Genomic DNA, 15,114 nt, shown 5'->3' on the forward strand with positions numbered 1-15,114 from the left:
AAATTTGGTGGGAATCTTCGTGTATGATATCAAGTTCAGCTAAGAATGAATTTTATCAAATTCCAACCCCAAAAGAATCTGCGAGGGCGTTAACAATAAAAATCTCTCTTTTCAAAACATTAGTTTCTATGGACTCGAAGTTTTGTTAGAATATTTTATTTATAATGTAAAAATCATCTTGAATAGGATCTTACGAAATTTCTCTCTCACATAGGAGTGCGGGAGTGATAGTTGTCAAAAAATTCATATTCTTCAAATGCAGTTCCTACATATATAAAATTTGATAGAATCTCAAGAGAAACAGGTAATTCCAGGGATGGCCTCCAAGACAAATGGATTAAAATATTTTCCTTTTTTAATAATTATATTTTCTTGGAACGATCGTCTCTTTGGCAGCGGCAAAAAATTCATTGTAAGGTTTTCAAAATTTAATTTTACATGTAGCTATAAAGTCAACGGACTAAGTATTTTGCATACATTTTATTTTTGCTGATCACATAACCGATGAATTGTTCTTATTACGGGATCGCGGGAATGTAACAGATTAAAATCAATACATTTTCTAAACACTTGAAATGTGGAAAAGAAATTTGGCTACTCATTTCAAGAGATTTCGTAAAAATCATGTACAAATAATTTTCTATGAAAAATTGATGTAACGGAAAAAATTTTAATTAACGGCAAAATTCGTCGCACTTTAAGCTAGGCAGATTTCAATTTCACTTATGAGACTTGCAATTACTTTAACTGAAACTTTCAATGCTCATTTCAAATTTTTTTTTTCGTGTCAATTATTATTCATTTTTGGAGAAAGCCACGGGAATGTTATAATGATTGCACATTGAAAGATACAATGAATATTAGCTAGAATGATGACATGGATAAAAGGTACAGGCCAATCCAATAGAATTTGAAATCTGTGCTGAAGACAGGAATCTGGAATCTGAAGTCAAAACAATACTCCAATTGAATTTCAAGTCTAGATCTCAAAATACAATTCTATAAAGTGCCCAGCGGAGTGGGCGGGTAACAGCTAGTATTTGATATATCGTGACTTCTGAAAAATTTTTTGTATTCTTTTCTGAAAACTACATTTAAAAACAAAAATGTAAAAGAAAAAAAAGTGCCGAAAGGTTAATTTGTGAAAAAGTTATAGCAATTTGAAAAAAAAAGAGCGGTTTTTTTTTAAAATTCGTAACTTTTTTTGGGTTGGGTAAAAAAATCTGAAAAAATTCACAAAAATGTCTTTGGTAGGATAGAAAATAATAAAAAAGTTTCAGCGAAATCGAAGGGGGTCGGGTCAAAACCTCGGTGATTTGGCATGGAATGCCCCATATGTATAGAGAATATAGTAGTCGAAGAGTACAATAACGTTAAAAAAATTAGCCTACAACTTTAGCTCTGTTAATCCGTATAACATGGATAGTGAACCAAAATTTTTTGTCTGGAGTATCGCGGAGCAACTACCTTAAACAGGGAAATTCGAACAAACATTTTCAAAAACAAAAGAAATTACTTTTGAAATGATCCATACTTGGAACACTTAGAAATGATTTTTGACAAATTATTTATGAACATTGAAATAAACAATCTAGGTTGACGATATATATTATCTATAGAAATTGAAAATTTGTATTTTATTAATGACTGGAATATATTTTATTATGCATAAAATTATTTGAGAAAAAAAAATGCTAAGACATTCGCGTAAGAATTTGATTTTATATTTGTCTTATTGACGAAGCTAATACAAATTTCCAACTGTAATCGAGACAAAGACATAGCTAACAGATTATTACTTACCATGGTTATAGTTATAATTTAATATTTCATTATAACGTCGTTAAGTTTATTAATGATCGGTCTTTGCGTTGTTTTCTCTACAAAAACAATTACAGATTTTCGATGCTTTGAGTCAGGAGAAGATTAATCCATTAATCATAAATAGTGATTTCAGCGATATCTTTTCTAAACAAATTCCGATAGATTTTCATAATAAAATAAATATTAAAAGAGTAATTGAGCAAACACCAGAAGTAAAAAAAAAAAAACTCAGCCGTTGTGCTTCCAAAGTTAAAGTGTGCAACAAATACTACTTAAAAATAAATGACTAAAATTACAAAATAGGTGGAATGAATTAATTTTAAAATTATAACAGTGAAAAAAAAGAAATTTTGAATTATAAACTGATTTATTTTGACAAAATTCAAAATAGTATCTGATTTATTTGTAGAGTAACATAAAAAGTATTGCTTTAATAACGAAAATTTTTGTGATTATTTAATATAGATGCCAATAGTACCTGAAACACAGGAAAGAAAGGTGTATCAGGTTTTTTTTTTTGTTTTTTTTTTTTTTTTTATATGTATATAATTATTATTTATATTATCAATTATAATGAATATATAGTTATTTACAATATTGAATCTCATTCTTTAACAATAATATCAACAACATGATAAAACAACGTTCCTCATTGGTACATAAATTGTAAAATTACAGATAAAAAAGCATTAGATGAGGTCAATGAGGCATTGAAAATGGCAAGCGCTCTGCGCGCCAATTTGTTTTTTATATATCTATCTTAATCTCAAACGACGTTGAGACTAATCGATTGTTTTTACTTATGTCCAGCCTTCATCGTAAATTTTATATTTTATTTTATCATTTTTTATCATATCAGGCTTATTCCAGACTCATACTTTTTTCCAAATATACTCATATAAACGTATTATGTAGCATAACATTTATCCATAACGCAAGAGATTGATGGTAATTAATATCATTTTTTATAAGTGATGAGTCATCACTGATGACTATGGATTTTAAAGAATTAATGGATTTGATCAGTGCATTATTGAAATATTTTAAATAAGATTTCTTAATCAAGGAATATGATGAATAACATTTTACAAAAACAACTATTACTTTTCTTAGTTGAAGCTCATTACGTCATTACAATTATGTCATGTACAATGTAGAGAATAAATTATCAAAAATTAATAATCTGTAAAATTGTATCTTAAAGATGTATGGGCAACATGTATAGCATCTTTTAAATACAAGTCTTTTATTTGAAATTTCAATACGATCAAATACTTATATCCTGAAAATTTGAAAGTAACCGGGGATTTTACTTGAATGATTAAAATAAAAATACATTAAATCACCAACCAATATCAAGTGTACATCTATATTGTCGAAAGTAGAGCGGTTATTGCGTTTCATTTAGTGCGCAACAGTCGAGGCGCATTCCCACTTTTGTCTCTTGCACGTACATCTTTAATCATATTTACATACTGAACCATTGGCGGGAAAAAAATTTCGAAGGACGCAACAAAATTTTTTGTATCAGTTACGTGAAAATTGAATAAATTGATTGATTTCCTTAACAGCCGAGACCAGTGATTGCAGTTTCAATCGGCTTAGCGAAACGAATGGAAATTTTCAAAAAATGTTTTTAGAGATAATAGATAATTTAATAAACTATTTCACCACAAAGCGTTTTTTTCAAAAATTTCATTCGTTCCGTGAAACCAATCGAAACTGCAATTGCTCTGCTGTTGGGAGTGCGACAGAGATAGTTCCGTTGAACTCCGTGAGAGCAAAGCGAGAAAAAGATGGTCTCGCCTGTTAACGAGCTCCTATGAAAAATAGTTAGTTTCTTTAAAATAAAACATTGTAATATTTACAAGAATATAAATAACATTTATGCTATACATAAAAAAAAAAGTTATCAATATTAAAATCAAAATTGGATCAGTTTACCATGAGATGAAATCATTTTTTTTAAATATTACTCAAATTTAGTAGTTTTTTTTTCGTACCTAATTCATTTTAGTCATTGTCATTAATTAAATATTTTTTCTGCAAGATTTTTATATATTTTATTTTGTTCATTAATTTGCAAGAGTTAAATTCTTTGATCCTCACAAATGCTCCTGAAATATACAAATGAATGTGTACATACATATCAGTTATTATAATAATGTGGCTAGATGGTTTCAATAAATGAATTCGTTAAGTAAATTTTTGAAGAAATCTATTGACCTTTGACGGAAATTGAATCCAATCTTATGATTTTAATTTGTAAACATAAACGATATTTCCATAATGCTTACAAAATATAAATACAGTTATGGTTTAATTATAATGGATGTTGGTGTTTCATAAATAATTAATCAAATTCACGGTAGTCATAATATCAATCATACTTATTAAATTTTGCTAATGTCTTCATTTAAATTTATTTTGTAATATTAAACGTTTCATCATAACCATCCATAAATTTATTTTTTAAATTCACACAATATATATTATTAACACAGACGGTTTTTATATGAATCATCTCACATCATTATTGTTATAATAATTCAAGTGGCCATGAAAAACGTTTAAACTTAAACCAAAATATTCAAATACGTAAGGTACCAATTTTTTCTTTAACTTTTAAAATTTTTTTCTAAGCCTACGGCACTCTAATGAGGTCATTTTTATGATTTTATCGAAATATCATTCAATTTTACTAAATGTAAAAGTTATCTGATCCTTGCAAGAATTCTTGATCCATATGTGGGTGGCGTAAAAAACAATTTTTAAATTCCCGCTAAGAAAATCGAAGATTTTCAAAAATCGGGAAGTTATTGGTTTTACCCCGTTTTTCAAAAATCGAGTTTTCATCAGATCTCGACGTTTTGAGGTCCTAGGAAGCTTCCCTGAATATTGTCACGATGATGTCCGTGTGTGTGTGTGTGTGTGTGTGTGTGTGTGTGTGTGTGTGTGTGTGTGTGTGTATGTATGTATGTAACCCTTTTATAACTTCTGAACGGCTTGACCAATTTCATTGCGGTTGGCGCCATTCGATAGAGTTTGATCAAACTTAGATTTTGAATACCTTTTGGACCGATTCGGACCAGTAGATTTTGAGAAATCTTAAAAAAACTACAAAAAAAAATTTTTTGAAATGTGGATTTTTTGGAATTACTTTTAAATGGCTTCACCGATCAATTCCAAAATCTGATCAGCTCCTAAGATCAAAAAACCACGTCGATCACTGCAAGCCCGGTCAAAATCGGTTGATTCGTTCGTGAGTTATTGTTGTCGAAAGAAAACCGAAAAAAGTGTTTTTTCTGCCCTCCGGCCGGAAAGTGGCAACTTTCTGGCCACTGCGCTAAACAAAGTTGCCACATTCCGGCTACGTCGAGCAGAAAAATAGTATACACACCTTGGCCAGTAAATAAGAAAGCCTCAGATCACATGTTTGTCAACCTCGGCTTCGCCTCGGCCAACAATTACATGTGATCTGAGACTTTTCTTATTTTACTGGCCTAGGTATGTAATATACTATTTCGGAATCACTTCGAAATTTCTGGCTCGATCGATTTAAACTTAAAAATTTTTCATGGAGCTTTAAAAACTGCGTCGAATGCCGCCAACTACGTGAAAATCGGTTTATTCATTCAAAAGTTATTGCCGTTTGAAAATTCAAAAAATTGTGTTTTATTAGACTGCTGTTAGAGTTTTGAGCGCTTAAGTACAAAATGAGCGGGAAGTTGCAGGAATGGCCTTCAGGGTCAACCGTCGTCCGAATTTTTTTTTTTCATTTTCCAAATTAAATCTTTATACAAAACTCGAAGATATATAAATAATCTCAATCTGGAAATATTTTAATAATTAACTCCTATTAATAATTTTAAACACTTCTTCAAGGCAAAATTATAAGACAATAATATATAAATTGAAAAAATAGAAATTAGTTTAACTATTCCCAAGGTACAAGGAAAATTATATCAAATTATTTTGATTGGACGTGAATTGGACGTGGAATGCGTACACATGACTACATTTTTGATACTTCGATACTAATTTAACTTTATAACTTTTCATAAGTATAAGGTTATAGGATCAAGAATCTATACTTTTTTAAGAATTTAGTTTATTTCTAATTTTCAATTTCTATCTCTATTATTATGTGCCGAAGGTAAATTTTTAAAAGTTAAATAAAATTTTGTGATATATATAGTTAACTCGTACTGCAATGGCAGTGAACAGTGCACGTGAATATTTTCAACAGCAACAACAGCAGCTGTGGCAGCAGCGGCAGCACTTATACACTTTATCAGAAGTAGATGCATTATACAAACACGGCAGCATTTACCACAGCTATTTTATTTAATTCTGTTCAGTATCGTTCATCTTAAATGTAATGTTTCTTTTTTTATTTTTATTATATTAATTTATTATAATTCGTTTTAGTCATTTTTAACAGTATAATTTCAATCATCAATATAAATAATCCGCTAATAGCCATAATAATAGCTAAATCACTCATGAATTACACACTGAAAATTTTTAAAACACTCAACAACGTTGCAAATTCCAATTGATCATACTTTGGACATTTTAAAATATTATGCGTGCTTTTTTTAGTTTTCTCAGAATTTATAGTGTACGATTTGCTTATACGTATTTTATATCGTTATTAAATTATTTAAATTTATACTATATATAATAATTATAATGACATAATTATATTTCATATTATACAATTATAATCATGTATATATCTATTTATGTTTATAATTATTTTCGCATATATACACACGTGAATTTCACAAAAATATATAAAAGAGACGAAAGTGTTCATGTATGCCTAAGTATATTATCTTAGTTATTCTGTATGATTTTACGACATATACAATTATAATTATATCATAACCAATTTTATTTACGCGTCATTGTGGAAAAGGATTATTTTAATTCTAAATTTTTTATTCCTAAATATTACTATAGTTATTATACTTAGATTAATTACGATTTTCGTGTTTATCTAATCAATTTTATCAGTGTAAATACATAGAGACACAAGCTCCTGTATATTTTTTTCCATTGTTTAATAAACTTATTACAATCAATATAATTTATGTTTATTAATTATTATTTATATTTTCGTCAGTCGCAAACAAGACACACGAGGTAAAAATACGTCCCGCACTTTGCTACATTGATTTTCTATTAGAATTCGTAATTATTCATATTTTTTATTTTTTTTTCCATTCTATATGTTCATGTTTATCACTATTTTCCACATCCTTTGAAAATGATCATGAACGAACTTTTCTACAGGATTGTGAACAACGGTATCAATTTACAAATTTTGTTTATAGGTTTATTTAATTATCTCAATTAAATCGCTTAAGGCTAGAATATAATCACTGTATATCATATTTTTACAAGTTAACACTTTCATCGAGGCCTACAATTTGTTTACAATTTTTAGATTTTTTTCTTTTAATTATAACGTTTTATTATCATATATTTTATTTAAATGAGTCAGCCAGTGAAAATTAAAATGTTTAACGAGTGCAACTGGTTATTCGATTGTCAGCAGATGATGCAAAGAACGATGGTTGTGTGTGGACGCCATTCTAGATGAAAATAGTTCGTGCTTTTCTACATACATATATACATCCACATGTACTTGTATACATATATGTATATATTAAGGTGTGCCAAAATGTAACTTCCGTGGAGAACCTTTTAAAATTGGAATTTTGAGTTACGCTTTTAACAGGGGCTGCGTTTGGGCATTTCCTGAGATATTTTGGTGTGAGACGATGTATTTAATTTTCATAGAATTTTTTAACAAGAGATTTAATTGGGTACTTCCGGCCAAATTTTGAATTTTCACCGGAAATGCCCAAACGCAGCCCCTGTTAAAAGCGGAACTCAAAATTCCAATTTTAAAAGGTTCTCCACGGAAGTTACATTTTGGCACATCCTAGTATATATAGACACACACTATATATATATATATATATATATACATATGTCCGTATATATTTATATACATACTCTCTCGAATTTCTTTGTCAGTTGATGGAAAATGAGCAATTTATTCTTTCAGTAGAAGTGATTTAAATTATTTCTTTACTTAACTACTTTTGAAGTGTAGCAGCCCTCAGGATCGAGTAATTTATGGTACCATTCCCCGATTACTTATCTTCAGTCTTTTATATTTACTATCATTTTACACGCTTTTTATTAGCTTCATTTAAATCATGCATATAAACATATATAACTAATAATTTTTGGACATCTTTTAAGTTTTTTCATACATTAATACCGGTTTCTAATCAGAAATTCAATTTTAAGATAAAATTGCTGCTCACATAGTACAAATTATAATTTAACTCGAAATATTTCTGCTGCTTTTAAGGAAGCTGCACAATTGAAATGATAGTGTTCTTAATGTTTGTTTCTCATAAAAATTTATTTTTTAACTAATTTTGTGAAAATTAAAACATAATTCACGTGTAACATCTATAGTATGAGCAACGTTTATTTCTTATCAGTGAAAAATAATTATCATCATTAAAGAAACGAAAGTTGAAAATTTCTTAGACAAAAAAGGTATTTATTTTTTTTTAGTATATTTTTTTCGGCAAATCCCTTGCACTATTTGGGTAGATAATTTTTCATGAATATTATTATCAAAAATGTATTAATACTCAACATTGCTGATGATTTATGGGAAGCAATACGTACAATTCAATTTAATATAAGTTATTTTTTATTGCATTGAAAATTTTATTTATGATTAATTTAAAAATTCTTGGATATCTATAACTTATCACGACATTTTTTTTTCATTATTATTTAAGATAAAGATTATAGACAATCGGGAAATGATATACGTAACTTGACAGTCCTTTACATCAATTTAGATGTAAGAGTACGGTCCATCGGTGAGGGCGCTACACAGCAACAGTCAGGAAGCATCATCTTTTCCACGAGTTCCTCTGTTGGGTCTGTATTCAAGACCTGGATCAAACTGCATTAGCACGAAAACCTAAAAAAAAATTTATCAAATAAATAAGATTGTTGAAAAATCATAGTTACTGAGTACAGATATTACATAATATTTTAAAAAATCCACAATTTTTGGGAGATCGCACTAGATTTCAGAATTTTTCGAAAATCGAATTTTCATCAGATCTCGACGTTTTGAGGTCTTAGGAAACTTCTCTGACTATTCCCGCGATGGTGTCTGCATGTATGTATGTGTGTGTGTGTGTGTGTGTGTGTGTGTGTGTGTGTGTGTGTGTGTGTGTGTGTGTGTGTGGGGGGGGGGATGTATGTAAACCTCTCATAACTTTTGAACGGCTTGACTGATTTGATCGCGGTTGGTGCCAATCGAAAGGGTTCGACTGAACTTAGATTTTAAATACAAGTTGGACTGATTTGGACCGAAAATCATGTTACTGTCACATGAAAATCATGTATCTTCCACAGGAATGTATCATGTGGCAGCCCCAATTTTTTTTTTTCGGGTAAGATTTAAACCTATATATTGTGGGAACCATTCCTATATTATTATGGAAATGGTTCCCATAAATTATGGAAACCGTTCCTGTAGTAGTGTAGGAATGATTCGTATAGCATTATGGGAACCATTCGAATAATATTATAGGAATAGTTCCTATAAGATTATGGAATTAGTTCCCATAACGATATAGGAATAGTTTCTATAATAGTAAAGGAATTATTCCTATAGCATTATGGGAACCATTCCCATAATGGTATAGGAATAGTTCCCATAATTTTCTTTCCGTGTAGGAAGCTTCCCTGACTATTCCCGCGATAGTGCCTGTATGTCTGTATGTATGTATGTGTGTGTTCGTGTGTGTGTGTGTGTGTGTGTGTATGTGTGTGTGTGTGTGTATGTATGTAAACCTCCTATAACTTTTGAACGGTTTAACCGATTTCATCGCGGTTGGCGTCATTCGAAAGGGCTTGTCCAAACTTAGATTTTGAATACAATTTGGACCGATTCGGACCGATAGATTTTGAGAAATCTTAGAAAAACTGTGAAAAAAAATTTTTTCAAATGCGGTTTTTTTTTAACAACTTTCAAACAGCTCGACCGATCAATTCCAAAAATTTATCCAGCTCTTAACATAATAAAACCTCGTCGATCGCTACCAAGCCGGTCAAAATCGGTTGATTCGTTCGTGAGTTATCGTTGACGAAAGAAATCGAAAAAAAAGTGTTTTTTTCGAATTACACCGAAACTTCCGGTCTTATCAATTTGTGTTTAAAAATGTACCATAGAATTTGAAAAACTGCGTTGAATGCCGCCAACCACGTGAAAATCGGTTCATTCATTCAAAAGTTATTGCCGTTTGAAAATTCAAAAAATAGTGTTTTAAACTACACGAAAATTATATATTTGAGCTTGAAGAGCTCAAAAACGTAATAAGAGCAATTTTGAGCGTTTAATTACGAGAAGTAGCGAGAAGTTGCAGGGATGGCTTTCAGGGTCAACCGTTTTCCTAATTTTTTTTTCTAAATACAGCTTTAAGGCAGCTTAAACTATATCCATATTATAATACTGACTGTCGGTAATGTAGTCTCAACTCACGCGGAAAAATTCGAATGAACTTGAGTTGAATTATACTATAACTTTCAATCAATTTTTTCTCTTTCTGTAATGAATATTTTATCAACTTTGAAAAATTTATAAATAACACGAGCGCTAAAGGCATGCATATTTGGATTTTCCAAACTTTTTCTCAACACAACACTCAAAAGCGTGCAGTGTAGAGACTTTACAAAGCCTTAAGAGATCTGCCAATATTTTTAATTTTCATTGTTTACATAGAGTTCGTGGTGAAAGACAGAGTTATCAAGAGCACAAAGATTATTCTATCAAGTACATAGAAAACGTGCAAGTATGCGGAGGTCAAGTATAAGGAGATTCCACTGTAAATCTGCATAACAATTTTGATCTCTTCATGTTTATTACGACAAGACAACTTGTCTCATTCCAGCCTCACAATTAACCACTCAAAATTATCGTTACCGACACTGATTAACTAAACTATGAGTTCCGTGTCGTTAAAATGGCAGAAGGGAGGGAAAATAACTGAAAAACCCAACAAACCGGATCATTGATCGGCGATTTCGATCTTACACGTGGCATGAGTTGTCAGTCATTTATTTTATTGTTACTAGACACATCATTCTTGCTACGCAAGCATTCATTTATTCATTTAAAAATCCCGCCATTATTCAGTCGACTAATCAATAACCAGAAAAAAAGCTTACAGAAGTGACGTAAAGCCCCGAATTAAAAAACAAATCCTAGTTTTAACCTCAGAAGCCTCAATTCCTTTGATGTTTTATTTGCCGCACAGAAAGTAACTCTACTGTGATACTCAAAATTTTCATTGAAGATTTTGAAATCTTAATGTGAACCACCCGTTAATTTAGAATCCTCACTAGAACCCCTAATACCTTACACAGCATGAGCTGTAACTTAGGAATGTCTCATTCACTCTATAGGGGAGAGGTGCTGCAATTGTAACAAGGGGCAATTGTAACATTCAATAAAAAACTATTTAAAAAACTAAAAATTATTATTATTCTTTTTTTAACTTCTTCAAAATAGTAATTTATTGATTCGTACAAATTTTCAGTTATTAATTTTGTTCCGATATCAAAATATTGAGAATTGTTAAAAATACGCGTGAAAACTTTGTTTTGTACGCTTCAAAATTTTTTTAATAACAAATTTGTTTTTTTATGTTATGATGTAAGACTTCTATTAATACTTTAAGAGACATATCAAAAGTATTGTAAAATCGAATTTCATATCAATTTACTGATTTTTGTTATTGTAATTAGATTTTTAACTTCCTGCTAAGAAAATCTCAGATTTTCAAAAATCGGGAAGTTATTGGTTTTACCCCGTTTTACAAAAATCGAGTTTTCATCAGATCTCGACGTTTGAAAGTCACAGGAAGCTTCCCTGACTATCCCCGCGAGGGTGTCACTATGTCTGTCTGTATGTGTGTGTGCGTGTGTATGTGTGCGTGTGTATGTGTGTGTGTGTGTCTATGTAAGTATGTAAACCTCTCATAACTTTTGAATGACTCGACCGATTCGATCGCGGTTGGTGCCATTTGAAAGGGCTTGACCAAACTTAGATTTTGAATACAATTTGGACCGATTCGGACCGATAGATTTTGAAAAATGTAAAAAAAACTGTAAAAAAAAAATTTTTTCAAAAGTGGTTTTTTTGAAATAACTTTCGAACGGCTTAATCGATCAACTTCAAAAACTAATCAGCTCTTAACCTTGAAAAACCACGTCGATCGCCGCTAATCCGGTCAAATTCGGTTGATTCGTCCGAGAGATATCGTGCAGGAAAGAAAACCCAAAAAAGTGTTTTTTCGAAATTACTCCGAAATTTCTAGTTAGATCAATTCAAACTTGGAAATTTTCATAAGGCTTAAAAAACTGCGTTGAATGCCACCAACCGCGTGAAAATCGGTGAATTCATTCAAAAGTTATTGTGGTTTAAAAACTCAAAAAATAGTGTTTTATCAACCTACTATCAAACTTTTGAGTTTGAAGAGCTCAAAAGCATAGAAAAGTTATCTTTTTGAGCTCAGTGAGCTCAAAATAACATACTAATTGTAGTTTTGAGCTCGAAGAGCTCAAAAACGCGTCGCAAATGCAATTTTAAGCGCCCAGGTATGGAATGAGCGGGAAGTTGCAGGGATGGCCTTTAGGGTCAACTGTTTTCCTAATTTTTATTAACAGATCAGCGTGACCGTTAATTGTAACACTTGAACGAGTAGCAATTGAAAGACTCAGTCGTGTATGGAATCTGCGCAAACTGGATGTGCCACAAATCTACTCTAGGATAGTGTAGTTTGTGTAGTTTTGTAAATGTTTAATAATTTATATTAAAGATCCTAATATATGATATACTATAAATTTAAATACTTGACTTTTAAAATTAATGAAGTATAATAGTACGTATTCAGACTATATAATAAAAGCAATTTGATGAAAAATATCTTTTTCGTTCCGCGTTACAATTGTCCCTGCACTGTGTTACAATTGCAACCTACACTGAGAAAAAAGTATTTTGCTACTAAGGATATTTTTTTTGATAATTAGAATACTTGGTATTGTGCAACTAAGAATACGTGGTATTTTGATTATCACCATAAGTATACTGATCATCACAAAACCTAGGTATACTGATCATCACAATACCTAGGTATACTGATTATCAATATACCAATGTAACAGACTATTAGATGTTTATAACCTCACTTTACTGGCACAAATCAATTTACTTACAAAGCTAACAAAACAAATTTAAAATTAAAATTAAAAATGTAATAATAAATTTTTTTCAAGATAATATAATAAATATAAGTTGAATTCTATTTTTACCAGTGCATAAATCAAATAAACTGACTGTTAGTGTTAAAACGTCGATGGCCGTGACAGCGCATATATTATAGTTTACTGCGCAGAGTATAGGTCTTGAACTGACTTATACCAAGTATTGTGATTATCAAAATACTTTTTTCTCAGTGTATGCGCGCTGCCATCTTGGTCCCTGACTTTAGTTGAATAAATTAATTTTTCAATAAGTTAACATTGACTTTTTAGTAATTAACTAAGTCAGTCACATAAAAGATATTATCAACTAACTTTCTGACAGTTTCTAAGTTTACTATCTTATAAAAAACAAATGGAATAAAAAAAGTTATAATTTTTGGTAAATATATATATATATATATATATATATATATACATATATATATATATATATATATATATATATATATATATATATATATATATATATATATATATATATATATTAGGTCGTGCCAAAATGTAACTCCCGTGGAGAACCTTTTAAAATTGGAATTTTGAGTTCCGCTTTTAACAGGGGCTGCGTTTGGGCATTTCCTGATATATTTTGGTGTGCGACAATGTATTTGATTTTCATAGAATTTTTTAACAGAAGCTTAGTTTGGGTATTTCCAGTGAAAATTCAAAATTTGGCCGGAAGTTCCCAATTAAATCTCCTGTTAAAAAGTTCTTTCCGGAAGTTACATTTTGGCACACCCTAATATATATACTAGCGGTTTCCCGCCCGCTTCGCTGGGCGAATTGAAAAGGAAATAAATTAAATTTTATGTTTTATTTTTTTTCATATTTTCTATATCTCAAATTTCTTTTCTATATCTCATGTGTTTAGAAAATGCAATGCTTTTAATCTGTTACATTTTCGCAATCCCGGAATGAGAACAATTCATCGATTATGTGATCAGCAAAAATAAAATGTATGTAAAATTCTTAGTCCGTTGACTGAATAGCTATATGTAATGTTAAATTTTGGAAACGTTACAATGACTTTTTTGTCGCTGCCAAAGAAACGATTGTTGTAAGAAAATATCACTCCCATACAAAGTTGCCGATGCTCAACAATTTCCGTTCATTGGCCAAGGCACGGCTACTAATGCTCGGCCAAGTATCGGCGTTTTGTATCGGCCTAGCCTCGGTAAACCATCGGCTTTAATGTTCGGCCAAGCATTGGCGATTTGTACTGGGCTAGTCTAGGTTAGCCATCGGCTACCGCACGATATTTATTATAATATAATGGTATGTGATTTGATTATCAGCCATTGCTTGGCCGATGCTCTGGCTAATTCTTTATTACACTTGAAAACAATTAATACGTATTAGTCATTACTATGTTGTATTATTGTTTTCAATTTTTTTGAATTTAACGTTTGACCAAATTATAAACTAATATGTATTAAAAATTAGTAAATCAATTTTTAAAAAATATCTTAAGAGATTTTTTTAGGAGAAAACACCAATTTAAATTATTAATAATGTTTTTTTTTTATAAATATTATATTGATCATTTTTTAGTTTTTGATATTTTTATTATTCAACAAGCTCGATTAGGATTAAATCAACATTTGTTTTCACTAAAACAAATTTAATAAATTAATGAATATTTTTTTGGAAGACTTTTTCGATAAATTTTTACATTACCTAATCAGTTAAAACTATTTCTTTTAGTATTAAAAAAAAAAATATTTCAGCAAGAAGCTAATGATTTTTAATAAATGATTTATTTACTTATAAATAGATTTATGAATATAAATAAAAATATAAAAATATAAATATATAGATTTATTTACTAATAAATCAATTATTTTTAATTAATTTTGAACTTCTTGCTTAAAAAATGAAGTTTTAAAAAACTGGGAAGTTATTTTTTATTAT

General features: G+C 30.0%; 1 protein-coding gene across 1 annotated transcript in view; it reads right to left on the bottom strand.

Annotated features, from left to right (window-relative positions):
• Positions 1-8,415: 8,415 nt before the first annotated feature.
• Positions 8,416-15,114, bottom strand: part of LOC123265791 (calcium-activated potassium channel slowpoke) — a 400,630-nt gene continuing 393,931 nt past the window's right edge. The window contains 1 exon segment of the mRNA XM_044729712.1: positions 8,416-8,851. Coding sequence (XP_044585647.1) covers positions 8,771-8,851 — 81 coding nt within the window. The 3' untranslated portion in view covers positions 8,416-8,770.

Source organism: Cotesia glomerata, linkage group LG5 (genome assembly GCF_020080835.1).
Source record: "Cotesia glomerata isolate CgM1 linkage group LG5, MPM_Cglom_v2.3, whole genome shotgun sequence".
NCBI lineage: Eukaryota > Metazoa > Arthropoda > Insecta > Hymenoptera > Braconidae > Cotesia > Cotesia glomerata.